The sequence below is a fragment of the Rhinolophus ferrumequinum genome, chromosome 21 (assembly GCF_004115265.2).
Source record: "Rhinolophus ferrumequinum isolate MPI-CBG mRhiFer1 chromosome 21, mRhiFer1_v1.p, whole genome shotgun sequence".
Classification (NCBI taxonomy): domain Eukaryota; kingdom Metazoa; phylum Chordata; class Mammalia; order Chiroptera; family Rhinolophidae; genus Rhinolophus; species Rhinolophus ferrumequinum.
In genome coordinates this window covers 55,378,604-55,391,394 of record NC_046304.1, presented here as the reverse complement: position 1 = coordinate 55,391,394, position 12,791 = coordinate 55,378,604, and the positions used below count along the sequence as shown (strand labels likewise).

Sequence of the window (12,791 nt, the reverse complement as noted above, 5' to 3'; positions counted from 1 at the left end):
TTCCAAGACAGTCACCCAGCAGCAAGGTGTCACAGATGTGACTGTCCAAGCACCGTCTGGACAGCAGAGCCCAGATGTGTCAGGGCCTGAGGCTCAAAGGAGAAGCAGACGGGAAAGAAGAGCCAGGCAGGGAAATGCTGCACAAACTGAAAACCAGCCACTTTCCTCAGCCCCCTCAGCCCCGAGTCACCACCCCGAAACCTGAGAGACGGACAGACCCAGAGCTTCCCTGCCAGGATCAGCCTCCGGGTGAGAAGCCCGGGGGGGCCACGGCCCTGGGGGCACCCACTGGCCTGCGGAGATTCACCGGGTCAAGATGCCAAGAAGACCCATGTAGGCTCTGGCAGGGCCAGCACAGTAACCGTGAGAGTCACGCCAGCCTGGCCGTTCCAGCAGACGCCACCGCTCCAGGGCCACGGCCAGCTGAGCCCCCAACTGAACCTGGAACTGGGGGGCAGCCCGGAAACGCTACGGCCACAGCCAGGAGGTCCCAGAGCGCCCCTTCCCTCCTGCCACCTCCCCACCAGGGCTCCAGTTGTGAGACAGATGCTCCTGGAGGACGACACGGACCCCGAGTCAGGGACACGAACAGGGCGCTGGGGGAATTCCAAGCTCTGGCACCTGCAGCTAGACAGACACCACCCTTCATACAAATACAACCAATATACCCAGGGCGCCACTGGGCCCAGGACAGATGGGCTGTAAGAAGCGAGGTGGACACTCTAAGCAAGAATGACAGCAGATGCTAGAAACCCAGCTCTGCGATGGAAACAAAGACGGGGGGCTCCAGCAGACACTGTCAGGGAAAGATCAGTGAGCTTGGACAGTCCTCCGGGGTCCTGTCCAGCAGCCAGCACGCGGAGGACAGAGTCCAGGAAGGGTGTCTTGGCTGACGACCAGGGTGACGGCACTCGGGAGCCAGGATGCAGCGGGGCCAGGCAGGGAAAGTGTGTCCCTCATGCCACAGGCCAGGCCCCACCACGCAGGCTGTGAGTGTCGGTGTAGAAGGAGCCCAGTACAGCTGTCAGGAGGACACGTGAGATGACAGATGTGACCTCGAGCAGGGAAAGGTACCTCCAAGCATGACAAGGGGAGGAGTGCCAGGTTGGGGGACATCAGCTCAGGATGAGAGGCAGCCCGCCGAGTGGGAGGCACCTGCACGTCCAGAGCAAAGGGCCCGACAAGTGACGTGTAAACTGCAGGCCACCCAGAGGAGACAGGTGACGGGAGGGTCACAGAAGGTGCTCAGCCGCACCCAGGGTCACGCAGGTGCAGACCCGAGCACGTGCGCTGCCCGGAGCAGCGGTCACTGTGGGGCCCGCTCGTCAGCACTGGCTTCTGTGTGACCTTCCTCCCCCGAGTAGGAGCCCAGCGGTGCTGCATCCCCACGGGTCCCGGGAGCCGAGTGGGCCCAACGGACGGGCGGCGTGGACCCAGAACGCCCTGGACTCGGGAGCTTGTTGCAGCTGCGTGTGGAGACCTGGCACAGGAAGGGGCCTGCGTGTCCCTGGAGGCCTGAGGGGGGCGTGCAGTTACCTTGGGGATCAGCTGGGGTCTGGGCACGCCGAGGAGGTCGCACAGGCGGTTTCGCTGGCCTCTGATGACAGAGAGCTCTGCGTCCCTGGAGAGGAGAGGAGAGGGTGGTGGCGTCAGCTCCAAGGAAGGGGCACTCGCTGGGAGCTAAAGCCACCACCACCGCGAAACTCGGGAAACTTCCCACGGGGCACAGGAGCCTCAGACATTGCAGGCGAGGACCCACCCAGGCCAGCCCTCCAGCACGAGTTAGCACACGGATTCTCTCCTGAACCTTCTGGGAACTGTGGGAGGACTTGGCCAGACCCAGGGGACGTGCACACGGGCTGCCTGGTACGCGGGAGAGGGCGGAGGGGGCAAAGTTTTACCACCTGGGCCTTTTCAAGTTTTACTTGAAGAGCTGTTTCATTAAAAATAAAAACCAAATTTAGCAACACAGTAGAGAAATACTGGGCATTTTTTTTTGTATAATTAAAAAAAATGTTATTTTTGGTAACAGAAAAGGATGGGGAGCAGCAGGGACCCCTGGGCACTGTGGGGTCGGCCACCCCGGTGCTCAGTCCTTCAAGCTGCATACATTAGGGTCTGATTTAGAAAGTGCCTCAGTGGTTTTATAAAGCTGACAACGTAACAGGAAACGTGTCATCAGCGCAGAGCTGACTCCACACGTGCTCAGAACTCGGGCTGGGGACGGACGGTCAGTGTCCCGACGCCCGAGTCTCTTGGGACGGTTCTGTTCTGGGGCTTCCGCAGGCCAGAGAGATGCTCACCGGGCTCCCTCCTGCTCCAGACCAAGTGTGTCCCTAGGAAACCCTGACGCAGGCCTTTCCGTCCCTCTCGGCCACCGTGGCTCCCGTCCAGGCAGGGGAGCCGGTGCTCTTGGGAAGGCCCAGCCCTTCCCACGTCACTACTGTGAGGGACGCCTGTCAGCACATGCGCTGATCCCTGACCTGTCCAAGCTTCGGTCCCGCCTCCAAAACGGGGGTGCAGGAGGGGTCACTTGTAGGGGTGTGTGCAGTACGTGGAACGTAACAAGTGTCCCCTGCACGTCTGCCGCCGTGTCACTACTGGGCGGCAGTGCCCGTCGAGCCTGCAGCTTTTCTGCTTGTGGGCGCCACCCCCGGCCCACTCCCGTCTTTCAGACCTGCTGTCCCCAAGCTCCAAGAAGCCAACGGAGATGGCAGGAACTGCCTCAGATGAGCTGCGGGACCCAAAGCAGCCAATGGTTCGGCTGCCCGCCACCTCTGTCCTTGCTGATGTGACGTGCCCCGTGTACCTTTCCCACCAAGACTGAGTGAAGGCCGGCCGGCCCTCCCGAGACGTGTCTGGACACAGTGGCAGCCGTGCAATGCCCTTCTGCTCCCTTGGGGACTGTGGCTGACACTGCAACTGGGGGCAGGAGCCGCCCTTCCCGAGTGACACCAGCCACAGTGCAGCAGACGTGGGTGCCCAGCTCCCACCAGCACCCAGAGCCAGCCTCACGGTTAGTTCACGCACAAGTCCCAGCGACATAAAAAGCTGCCTCTGAGCAAATGCTGGCCAGGACCACCCGTCGTTTCACTGACACAGTTGTACTTGGGAGAAAACAATGCCACTCTGAGAACGCTGCCACTTGAACAGGCCGGGAGCCACCCCCTCCCCGAGTGTGGCCCGCCAGCCCCTTCAGAATCCGGGCACAAGTGACGGCACTGAGCTGTCACCACCACCTCCAAGTAGAACCCCACGCGGGGACGACAGGCTCTGGACACCCCCGCTGGACAGCCCCATGGCCCGGGGCCGTGCACTCACCAGGCGGTGCCACCAAGCACGGCCATGACCTCGTCCAGCACGTCCGCGCCCACGACGTCACTGTAGGTGAGTGCCATCTCGTACACCTGGCTGGCAGTGGTCTTGCGGATCTGGACAGGACAGCATGCGTGAGTGGCAGGGGACACGACAGGACCGCGAAGTGCAGTGTGACTGAGCCTGAGGACATGTCCAGCGCAGGCTGCGACGCAGAGGGAGCTGACTGGGTCCCAACCCAGGAGACCACGGCCACACCCCACGCGCTCCCATGACAGGACCAGGCCACCTGCATCCATCCCCTGCAGACCGACAGCAGCCTTGCCCGGAGGGAGGCGGCCGGCTGCACGACCTGGTGGAAATGCCTCCTGAAATCCGCCCCTGTCAGAGACGCCGCGGCCCATTTCTTTCCTGGTCGCCCCTGGTGGTGACAGAGTACGTGGGCTCCAGTCCCGGGCCACCCTGGGGTTGCCGAGTCAGGTCAGTGGCCCGAGAGCCTCAATGTCTGATGGGGGTGCTGCCGTGGGAACTGCTGTGTGAGGTGACTGATCTTCAGGAAAGTGTCACCTCTGCATCATTTGAAGAGCCTTTCCGAGGAGCCTTCCAGCTGAAGGCGCCGCCCCAGGTGTGGGTGGCCTTCCAGGGCCCCCGCCCAGGCGGACAGTGTGGGACAGAAGGGGGGGGTCGCGTGCTTCCCCAGTGAGGGCAGCACCCTCGTCCCCAAGGCCGGAGGAGAGTCACACCGCCGCTGCTGTCCCCATGAGCCCCCGAGTCCCTGCAGCAGAGGACGCCCCGCCCCACCCAGACGTGAGGGGGCCCCAGCACCGGTGTCCAGACTGGCACCGGCGTCAGCGTGGAAGCCAGAAGGAGGGACACTCACCACGGGGAATGGGTGGCACAGAAGCAGGAGGAGCTGCAGCAGGGTCTTCCTCCTCACGCAGCCCGGGAACTGCACCAGCCCACAGAACCTGCCAGCACACGCGTGAGCACACGTGAGCACGTGGTGGCCCCTGGCCACTCCCTCTGCAGACCCAGGTGCCCGGAACGCTTGGTCAGCTGCTGTGGACAGTCCCCCTCCCCGCAGGCCAGGGCCAAGGGACACCTGCGATGGCTCCACTGATCATTCTCAACTGACGTCAGGAAAGGATTTTACGGCTGCAGGGTCACTAGCAACCCAAGACATCCCGCCCGCCACTCCCAGCAGTGACTTGGGACTCACACGGCCACGCTGGACCGCAGCTTCTGGACGTCCTTGGATTTCCTGATCTCTTCTTTACAGAGCGCGAGCAGCTTCACACCGAAGGGGTGGCTGGAACGAAAGCACAGGCCACCGGGGTGAGCAGCTTGTGCCGCATGGTGTGGCACCTGAGGACCAGAGGGCCACGTCCCTCGGGGACCCATGCCGGGTTACCTTAACTGGCTGCTTTACAGGCGCAGCAGGGACAGACACCTGCCTGCATTGTGTGCCCCACACAGCACCTCCCCTCCCCCAACCCCCATCAGGCAGCAGTGAGCAAAGGAGGGGACGGCACACCCTGGCCAGGCCCCAGTCCCGGGCCAGGAGGTCAGGGAGTGGCCGAGGGGGGACCAGGGCATGCCTCCAGCTCTGGGCTCAGAGGCCGGCGGCAAGGCCAGCGAGGGTCCATGACACGGGCACACTCGCTTCTGCGGTGCTGTGGCCACGGGCCCACTGTCCCTGGTCCAGGCCACTTCTGGACGCTGTGTGGGCTACAGCACACTGGCCCAAGTGACCCCGTGTCCCTGTTGCCCGACCACTGGCTGGAGGCCGTACAAGTGACCCTGGATACGGTCGAGGCAGAACATGGCCTGGCCCGACCTGTGGGTGAAGGGACAGGACAGACCTCCCCGAGGGCGGGAAGCGGCCGCCTCACTGGCCACTGCCATTTCAGGGTCCCCCTCCGCCCCACCAACCAAAGACGGTCCCAGGGCTACTCTGTCCTCGTGGGACAAAGTGGGCCTCAGCTCCTCTCCCCTCACTGTCACCAGTCACTCAAAGCTGTCCCTAGGTCTGACTCCAGCCCCCACCCTCCCAGAACCTGCCCCTTCTGGCTTCTCCCTACGGCTCCCTGGACTGCTTGTCGGGGACCAAGTGACCATCGCGTCACAGAAGGCCGTGGCCATTCCTACCCTCAGCCCATGTGACCACTTGGCACACACCACGGATGCCCCCCCCCCGACACTCTTCCAATGCAGTCCACTTCCTGGTGGCTCTGCTGTCCCTCTGCCACCCATCCTGACAACGGGGTCCTCCCCGTCACCTGTCTGCACCCTCCCCTGGTGACCTCAGGGGTCCACATAACACCCATTCTCAGGACTTGACACTGAGTCCCAGCCTTGGAAACCCAGCTCCTCTGGACGGATCCATGAGCATCTCAAACAAACGCCTGTGCTCTGGACTGAAAGTCTGTCCCCAGCACCATGTGCTGTTACCCCAGTCCAGGTGAGGGTGAGAGGGGGCGGGGCAAGTGCCTGGGGAGAAGACACACTCGACAGCGGGCAGCGAACCAGGACCCAAATCGGCCGCCCGGTCCCAGGCCTCCGGCCATCAGAGCTGAGGAGCAACTCGGGTTCACGCGCCCCCACCCTGTGTACCCGCTGCACGGCCTGCACTGGCTCCAACTGGACCTGGACCCTCTGGCCCACACCTGTTGCATCCAGCTTCCTGTCAGAGAAAACTTCCCTCCTCCACCCTGCCGCCCTCGCTGCTTATTCCCTCACACCCACGTCCGATCTGCCCGCAGACCCGCTGGGTCTCATCTGCATGTCCACCTACTCCCCTGGGCCCCGAGACCTCTCCACGCAGCACCTCCCACAATGCCCACGGTCCCACACTGCTGCCCGCCTGCCGGGCCTGGCACTCAGAGGTAGTTTGGGAGGACGTCCAGCTCTCCAGAGGAAGCTGAGTCTCCAGCACTGACAAGACCCCAAGCTTGGTCCTGGCAAAGGTGTGGCCCCAACACTCTGCAGAGGGGGGACGAGGCGTGCACCAGCCTCTCGTGGGCTGTGGCCACCTCTGGCACCTGGACAGTCCAGAGACCCTCACCGGCTGCCTGGGAGGGGCACAGAGTCCTGCCTGCCACAGGTCATCTTCTCAGGGCTCCGATTGCTGCACATCCCAACAGTAAGTACGCAGACATATTAGAAAACACACCACGCGCTGCAGGATGGTGAGGCGGGGTTGGCTGGCAGGTGACTGCGGGGAAGAGCAGGGAGCCCGCAGATTTGCAAACGAGCCAAATAAAAAAGCTCCATCTGAATATAATTCCAAATAAATTTGGCAGTGAATAGAAGCGTCCTCAGAGATACTCAGCAGGAGGAAAGCAGCTCAGCGGTAATGGAGCAAAGGCAGGAGAAACGTGCAAAACGCAGCCGGGCACGGGGACCCAGCTGGTGGGAGGGCCACGCGGTTCGCGGCGTGAGGCCCAGGAGAACCACGAGAGAGAGGTGGTATATAGTCGAAACCCGAAGTGACGATGGCTGAGAATTTTCTAGAACAAATGGAAACAAAGCCACAGGTTCAATGTAACAAATTCCTAATAAGTTATATGCGTGAGTAGATCGACACATCAGAGTAATAACTACAGAAAAACCAAAGAGAAAAATCTTAAAAGGAGGCAGGAAAACACCCAGACTGCTCTCAAGGATGCAGCCACCTAGACAGACGCATAGAAAGAAAGTGGAAAGACATTTTAAAGTCCTGAAGTAAAACAGCTGCCTAGAGTTCCGCACCCTCTGAAAATAACCTGCAAATAAAATCAGGAAGCAGGTTCTACCAGCAGACCTCACCAGAGGGAATTCGGAAGGAGGCTCTTTCAGCAAAAAGCATATGACCTCAGAAAGGGGGGCGTGTTCGCAGTAATGAGGAATAAAGAAACTAAAAATGTGGGTAACACTCACCTCCGAAAACAAGTGCAAATACATCCATAACCATGTGGGACAATGGTCCAGAGCTCGAGGCGGGTGATTGGAAGGGATGTGTTCTGACACCCTGGGTACCGCCCAGGAAGGGGAAAAAACACTGCAAGTCAGACTTCGATGGGGGACCATGAAGAGACCAGAAATGAGTGAAAAGCCCATCGGGGTGAGCAGCAAACATAAGAAAAATACAAAGACAACAAATAGAAAACAAATAGAAAATTAATCAAATAGAAAAAAAGGGGAGGAAGGAGAATATGGAAACGTACTTAGATTTAAGACCAAGGGGGTTACTTGTAATGGGATTAAACGATCCAGTGAAAAGACAAAGCCTGTAAGATTGAATTCTGACTAATAAGACACACCAAAACCACAAATACGTGGAAATACTGAAGGTGAAAAAATTGAAAAAAAGCACACGTCCAAAGAAGCTGATCCAGCCTCATTAATACAAAGCCAAACGAAATAGGAGGCAAAAAGTGTCACCGGATATGAAAAAGGTCTTTTAATAATAATAATTAATCTTAAATTTGGATGTACTAAACTATAAAACCTTAACATACATACAGCAAAAGTTGACAAAACTATGGAGAAATAAAGAGAGTGATATTCATTAACAGGAGATGTTTTTTCTTAGCCTTTTATTTGGAAATTTTCAAACGAGGAGGCTCTGTGCTAAGATCTTAAACACGGTACAGCGGTACCTTGGTTTTCTAACGTAACCCGTTCCAGAAGCCCGTTCGAGTTCTGAAACGTTCGAAAACCGAGGCACAGTTTCCCCATAGAAAGTAATGCAAAATGGATTAATCCGTTCCAGACCTTTACAATCAACTGCTAAAACTGCAAATTTAGCATGAGTTTTACTATCTAATGATACCACAGATCCATAAAATTTATGGCGCTCGTAAACCGAAATATTCGTCAACAGAGACGTTTGAAAACTGAAGTACCACTGTATTTAGCAAGGAGGCCGCCCTGCGAGGTTGGGCACAAGCTCAGAAGCTGCTCTGGCATCAGAAGCGGGAAAAGCCAGGCGATGTCCTGTCAGCGAGATGAAGGGGAAACACTCTGACGTCATGAGGTGAAAAAAGGACTTGAGGGTTCCAGCAGAGATGGGGTAACAGGGACCAGATTCGCCCCCACATGAAACAACTAAAAACCAAACAAAATTTAGGAGAGCAGACTGCAAAGGACAGTGACCACGGAGGCATGGGAAGCAAAGGAGAACCTGCAGCTGCCGGCTCCCTGCTTGTGGTGGGGACACGGCGGGGACACGGCTGGGGCGCAGGTGGAACCAGTGCTGCCCCAAGTCTGTAGTCAGCTGTGCCTTGCAGGGCAGAGCACCAGAGAGGAGGGGGCGTCCCAGGGGCCTCAAGGAGCCCCAAGCCGGGTCAGCACGTGGGTGCAAGCACGCTGTCCCCACGCTGGGGCGAGACCACCCAGGAAGCTGACACAGCAACTGCCACCACCAACCAGGGCCCAAGGCAGCAAGCAGAGTCCAGAAGTGGGCAAAAATTACCAGGCTGGGCCCACCTGACACTTTCAAAGCTGCTTCCGAGTCACTGAAACGTGCCCAACAGGATGCTCAAACCCATTTTTAGGACACAAGAGACCCAGCCCTGGGGTCAAGCCCACGGGGTCCGAGATCCACTGGACTCGAGGCAGAGCCACAAGAGAACGTGGCCCAATGAGCCAGCCCACCGCGAGGCCCAGGCCCCAGGGCTCACGGTCGAGGACGCTGACTCTGGCTGCAGGCGGTCCCTGTGCTCAGGCTGTGCCTCGCCGCCCTCCTCACTCTGTCCAAGCTCAGGCTCTCCACCTGGGGCCCACGTCCTCCTCCCATACAAGCGCCAGACCCCGTCACTGCGACAACCACCGGCCTCCGATCCCCACTCCTCGCCCAGTCCACGGGGGGACTGGGGTGTGGGTGGTGTGAAGACCGACCCTGACTTGGGAATTGTCTCCTCCGGTTCTGACCTGGGACGCGATCGGGTTGAAGGGTGAGCCGTGAGGCTCGAGCCGTAAAGCAGCCCCGCAGCAGCAGAAAATGGACTCACTCTGTGTCTGTAGTGAAGGCGTCGAAGCAGCCATTGGCCAGCATCTGGTCCACCATCTTCAGCAGCGGCACAGACACCCTGTGGGGACAAGAGGTGCTGTGACCCACACGGGAGGGGAAGGGTAACCTGGCTGAGTGGGGAGCGCAGAGCGCAGTCACGAAGGCGACTCCCAGACGCTCAGCCAGTCGGAACCCTGGCCAGGACGGGAGGCCATTGGAACCTCCTCCGGAAACGCCAAGGCCACCACAGGAGGATCAGGAGGGCGACACAGCTCAGCATCGGCCGTCACAGCAAAACTCGGGGGTAAAGAAGCACAAACAAGTCAGGAGGGACGAGCCCAACAAGCCCCGAGTCTCTGACGACCGTGCTACCGCAATGCGGTGACAGGCCAGCCCTTCCACGCTGACCTGCTGTGGGGACAGTTGCAGGGACATCTGGAGCTCAGCACACAGACTCGCCCTGAGTGGATTTCAGGTCTGAACACAAACCCCACAACTAAAACTTCCAAGAAAAAACCCGTGTTTGTGAGTGTGGCCAAGATGTCCCACATACGACGGGAAAAACCACCACAAAACAGCTCATCAAAACGTGACACACATGCTGAGTGTAAGAGAGAGAAAGACACACGTATGAAAACCCAAGCTCAGCAGGAGGGACAAACCCAACAGGCAGCAGATCTGAACGGACACGTCAGCAGAGGACACCCCACGTCAGGACGCAAATGCGCACTGTAGCCGCGGCACGTCGCCACACGGTCAGGCGGCCACGGTGACAGGACTGAGCAGGTGGGGCTGCAGGCTAGGTGGGGACGTGGCCGCTCAGGCCTCCAGACGGTGTTCGTGGGAGCGGAAACCGCACAAGCACTTTGGAAATCAGGTGGCAGCTCTTTGCAAACTTCGGTGTTCGCCTGCCCGCTGCCACGGCCACCAACCGCGGGGCATTTACCCGGGAGGAAAACAGACGTCGCCCAGACTCGCGTGCGCACGTTTATCGCAGCCTCACTTGTGAGGACGGCCACGGCCAAACCCCCCCGCCCCTCACAGGCGAGTGAGCAGCGGTGGTGGCCCCACGACGCGCCGGCCCCCATCACAAACGGTGACTCACTGTGCGCGGGACCCACGCAGCAGACACAGGAAGGGCACACGCCGCACGAGGGACGTGCCAGCGAGGCTACAGCCAGGGAAAGCTGGAAGGGGTGGGGTTGGGGGCCGAGACAGGCAGGGACCGTGGCTGTGGATGAGGAATGTGGGGACCCCATGGAGGCCGCGAGTCAAACTCGCACGTTTCACGAGCATTTCAGCAGCTCAGTGCAGCTCCCCAGCTGGTTACACAGTGGAAAGACCGCGGGCCTGAGCCCCTGCGTGCGCAGAGCTATGTCTGCACCTCCCGCGGCCGCACACCTGTGACCCATGGCTGCCCGGGATCCTCTGGGAGGCTGTGGGAAACGTCCCGTTCTGAGCCCAGGGCCCGTGGGGTCTGCACTTCACCTCCACAGAAAACAGGGAGCAAAACGCTGGGCACTGTTCTGACACCAGGTCCTACTTCTCGCTGACGGCGCCGTGTGTCTCGCTGGGTCACCTGCACTGGGTCCTGGCCGTGTGCTCTCAGGCCGAGCAGCACGGGGCGCAGCGCCACTGTCAGTTCAAGCTGTGCCCACGGCCTCCTCCCACCGGCCAAGGCACAGGCTGCTGGCCATGCCCACGACCCTCCTCTGTGCCTGCCCTCCTGCCTGTGAGGCACGGGGGCCGAGAAGCCCACCTGTCATTCAGGAGGTTGTCCTGAAACACCTGCAGGAGGGTCCCAGCGAAGCCGTCCAGTGCCTGCCGGTCGCTCTGCATGCTGCTCACGTGCGCGAACAGACTCTGAGTGGAGTGCCGGACCTGCAGCACACGTGCCGGATACTCAGACCCACGGGCGCCTGGGCGGAGGCTCCTGCATTTCCCGCAGCAGAGGGAGCTCGGCTCTCCCAGCCGCCTTGAGGATCCTGCCGGGAGCTCAGAAGGAAGGAGGCAGCACCCTCACTCCCGCCCAGGAAAGCCCCCAACAGCACCTGTGCCCAGGCGGACCCCAGTGCTGCCCGCACCGCAGGGCACATGCCCACACTGTCCAAAGGAAAGGCCTGCAGAGCGGGCCCTGCATGAGGCCAGGCAGAGCTTCCTCACCGTGGACTCTGTCAGGCCGCCCACGGACACGGCCAGCCCCAGCAGCACGTGGTAGCGGTAGGTGGGCAGCCCCAGCAGCTGAGTGACACGCGGGAAAGCCTGGGATGGCGCGTTCCAGTTCACAGACGCCACATCCGACCTGCAGGAGAGCAACAAGCTGGAGGGGCCTGCCGCCCTGCAGGGAGTCGGGGACCCCAGATCCTCCATACCTGGGAAAGAGCTTTTCCAGTTCTTCCCGATGGGGCACGTGGGGGACGATGGGGCCGGCGGGGCCGGAGGCGTGCAGCAGCGTCATGAACACATGGGCAGCGTGTGCACGGAACCGGTCGATCTTCTCACTTGCCTGCTGGGCCAGGCAGCACATGACCTGCTCGCAGCTGCAAACCCAGAGCCTGGCATGAGCGCAACTGCACACGGGCACCCATGGGGCACATGTGGCCGAGAGCTGCAAGGCGGGCCTGGCCCAGAGCCTATGCGTAGGACTGGGTACAAGCAGTGAGGACACATGAGCCTCTGGGTGGGCAGCCAGGGGTGAGCGGGCACGGGCTGGGGGGGGCAGAGAAGGGAGGGGGTGAGATGGGGGGCACGGGGAGGAATCGGGCAGGACGAAGGGAAGCACGGGGTAAGGGGAGGGCGGACTGTCCACAGGGACGGCCAGGCCCGGGCGGGAGCAGGTGCTGAGGCGCAAGGGCCCGAAGCTGCGAAGTGGGCCTGCCCTGGCCTGGCCATGGTCTGGCACACGGGGTGGGGGCAGCCAAACACTCACGTGGAGGCCGCAATCAGCTCTGGCTGCTCCCTTCCCAGCAGAAGCGTCAGGTCCATCAGACTGGTCATGGCGGCTTCGCGGACCCTGCGGGGAGAGAGAATGGGTGAGGAGACCGTGTACCGGGAAGAGGTGACCTGTGAGCTGCACACGGGAAGGGCGGCTCCGACGCCCTCAGCCCACGGCGAGTTCCGGAGACTGAAGTCTGCACTTGGGTGGGAAGCATCTGCAGAACAGCACGGGCAGCTGCTGGCTGTTCCTTCGGCAGTTTTCTCACGGTACCTCCAACAAGGACGCAGGCTTAACACCTGAGGACAGATGGCCAGGTCCCACCAAACTGTCACAAGGGCAGGCAGAGACCTCTGATTTTCCCACAAGCCTTTAAATGCAAAAGATAGCCACTCTGCAGAGCTTTCTCGGGGCTTCTGCTTTCCGCGGGCGGATGCACGCAGAGCAGCCTGCACTCCTGCCACCCAAGTGCTTCACAGACCAAACCACGGCCGCTCTGTCTGCTCTGAACCAACTTGCCCACAGCAGCTCACATGGAAGGAAACCACG

The 12,791-nt window shown here is 60.4% G+C and overlaps 1 protein-coding gene across 1 annotated transcript in view; it reads right to left on the bottom strand.

Annotated features, from left to right (window-relative positions):
• Positions 1-12,791, bottom strand: part of TBCD (tubulin folding cofactor D) — a 137,039-nt gene that overhangs the window by 1,131 nt on the left and 123,117 nt on the right. Inside the window, exons 30-38 of the mRNA XM_033090598.1 lie at positions 12,237-12,320; positions 11,680-11,847; positions 11,471-11,609; positions 11,067-11,188; positions 9,309-9,386; positions 4,535-4,624; positions 4,196-4,283; positions 3,322-3,431; positions 1,537-1,621 (exon numbers count right to left, since the gene is read on the bottom strand). Coding sequence (XP_032946489.1) covers positions 1,537-1,621; positions 3,322-3,431; positions 4,196-4,283; positions 4,535-4,624; positions 9,309-9,386; positions 11,067-11,188; positions 11,471-11,609; positions 11,680-11,847; positions 12,237-12,320 — 964 coding nt within the window. The remainder of the gene's footprint in view (positions 1-1,536; positions 1,622-3,321; positions 3,432-4,195; positions 4,284-4,534; positions 4,625-9,308; positions 9,387-11,066; positions 11,189-11,470; positions 11,610-11,679; positions 11,848-12,236; positions 12,321-12,791) is intronic.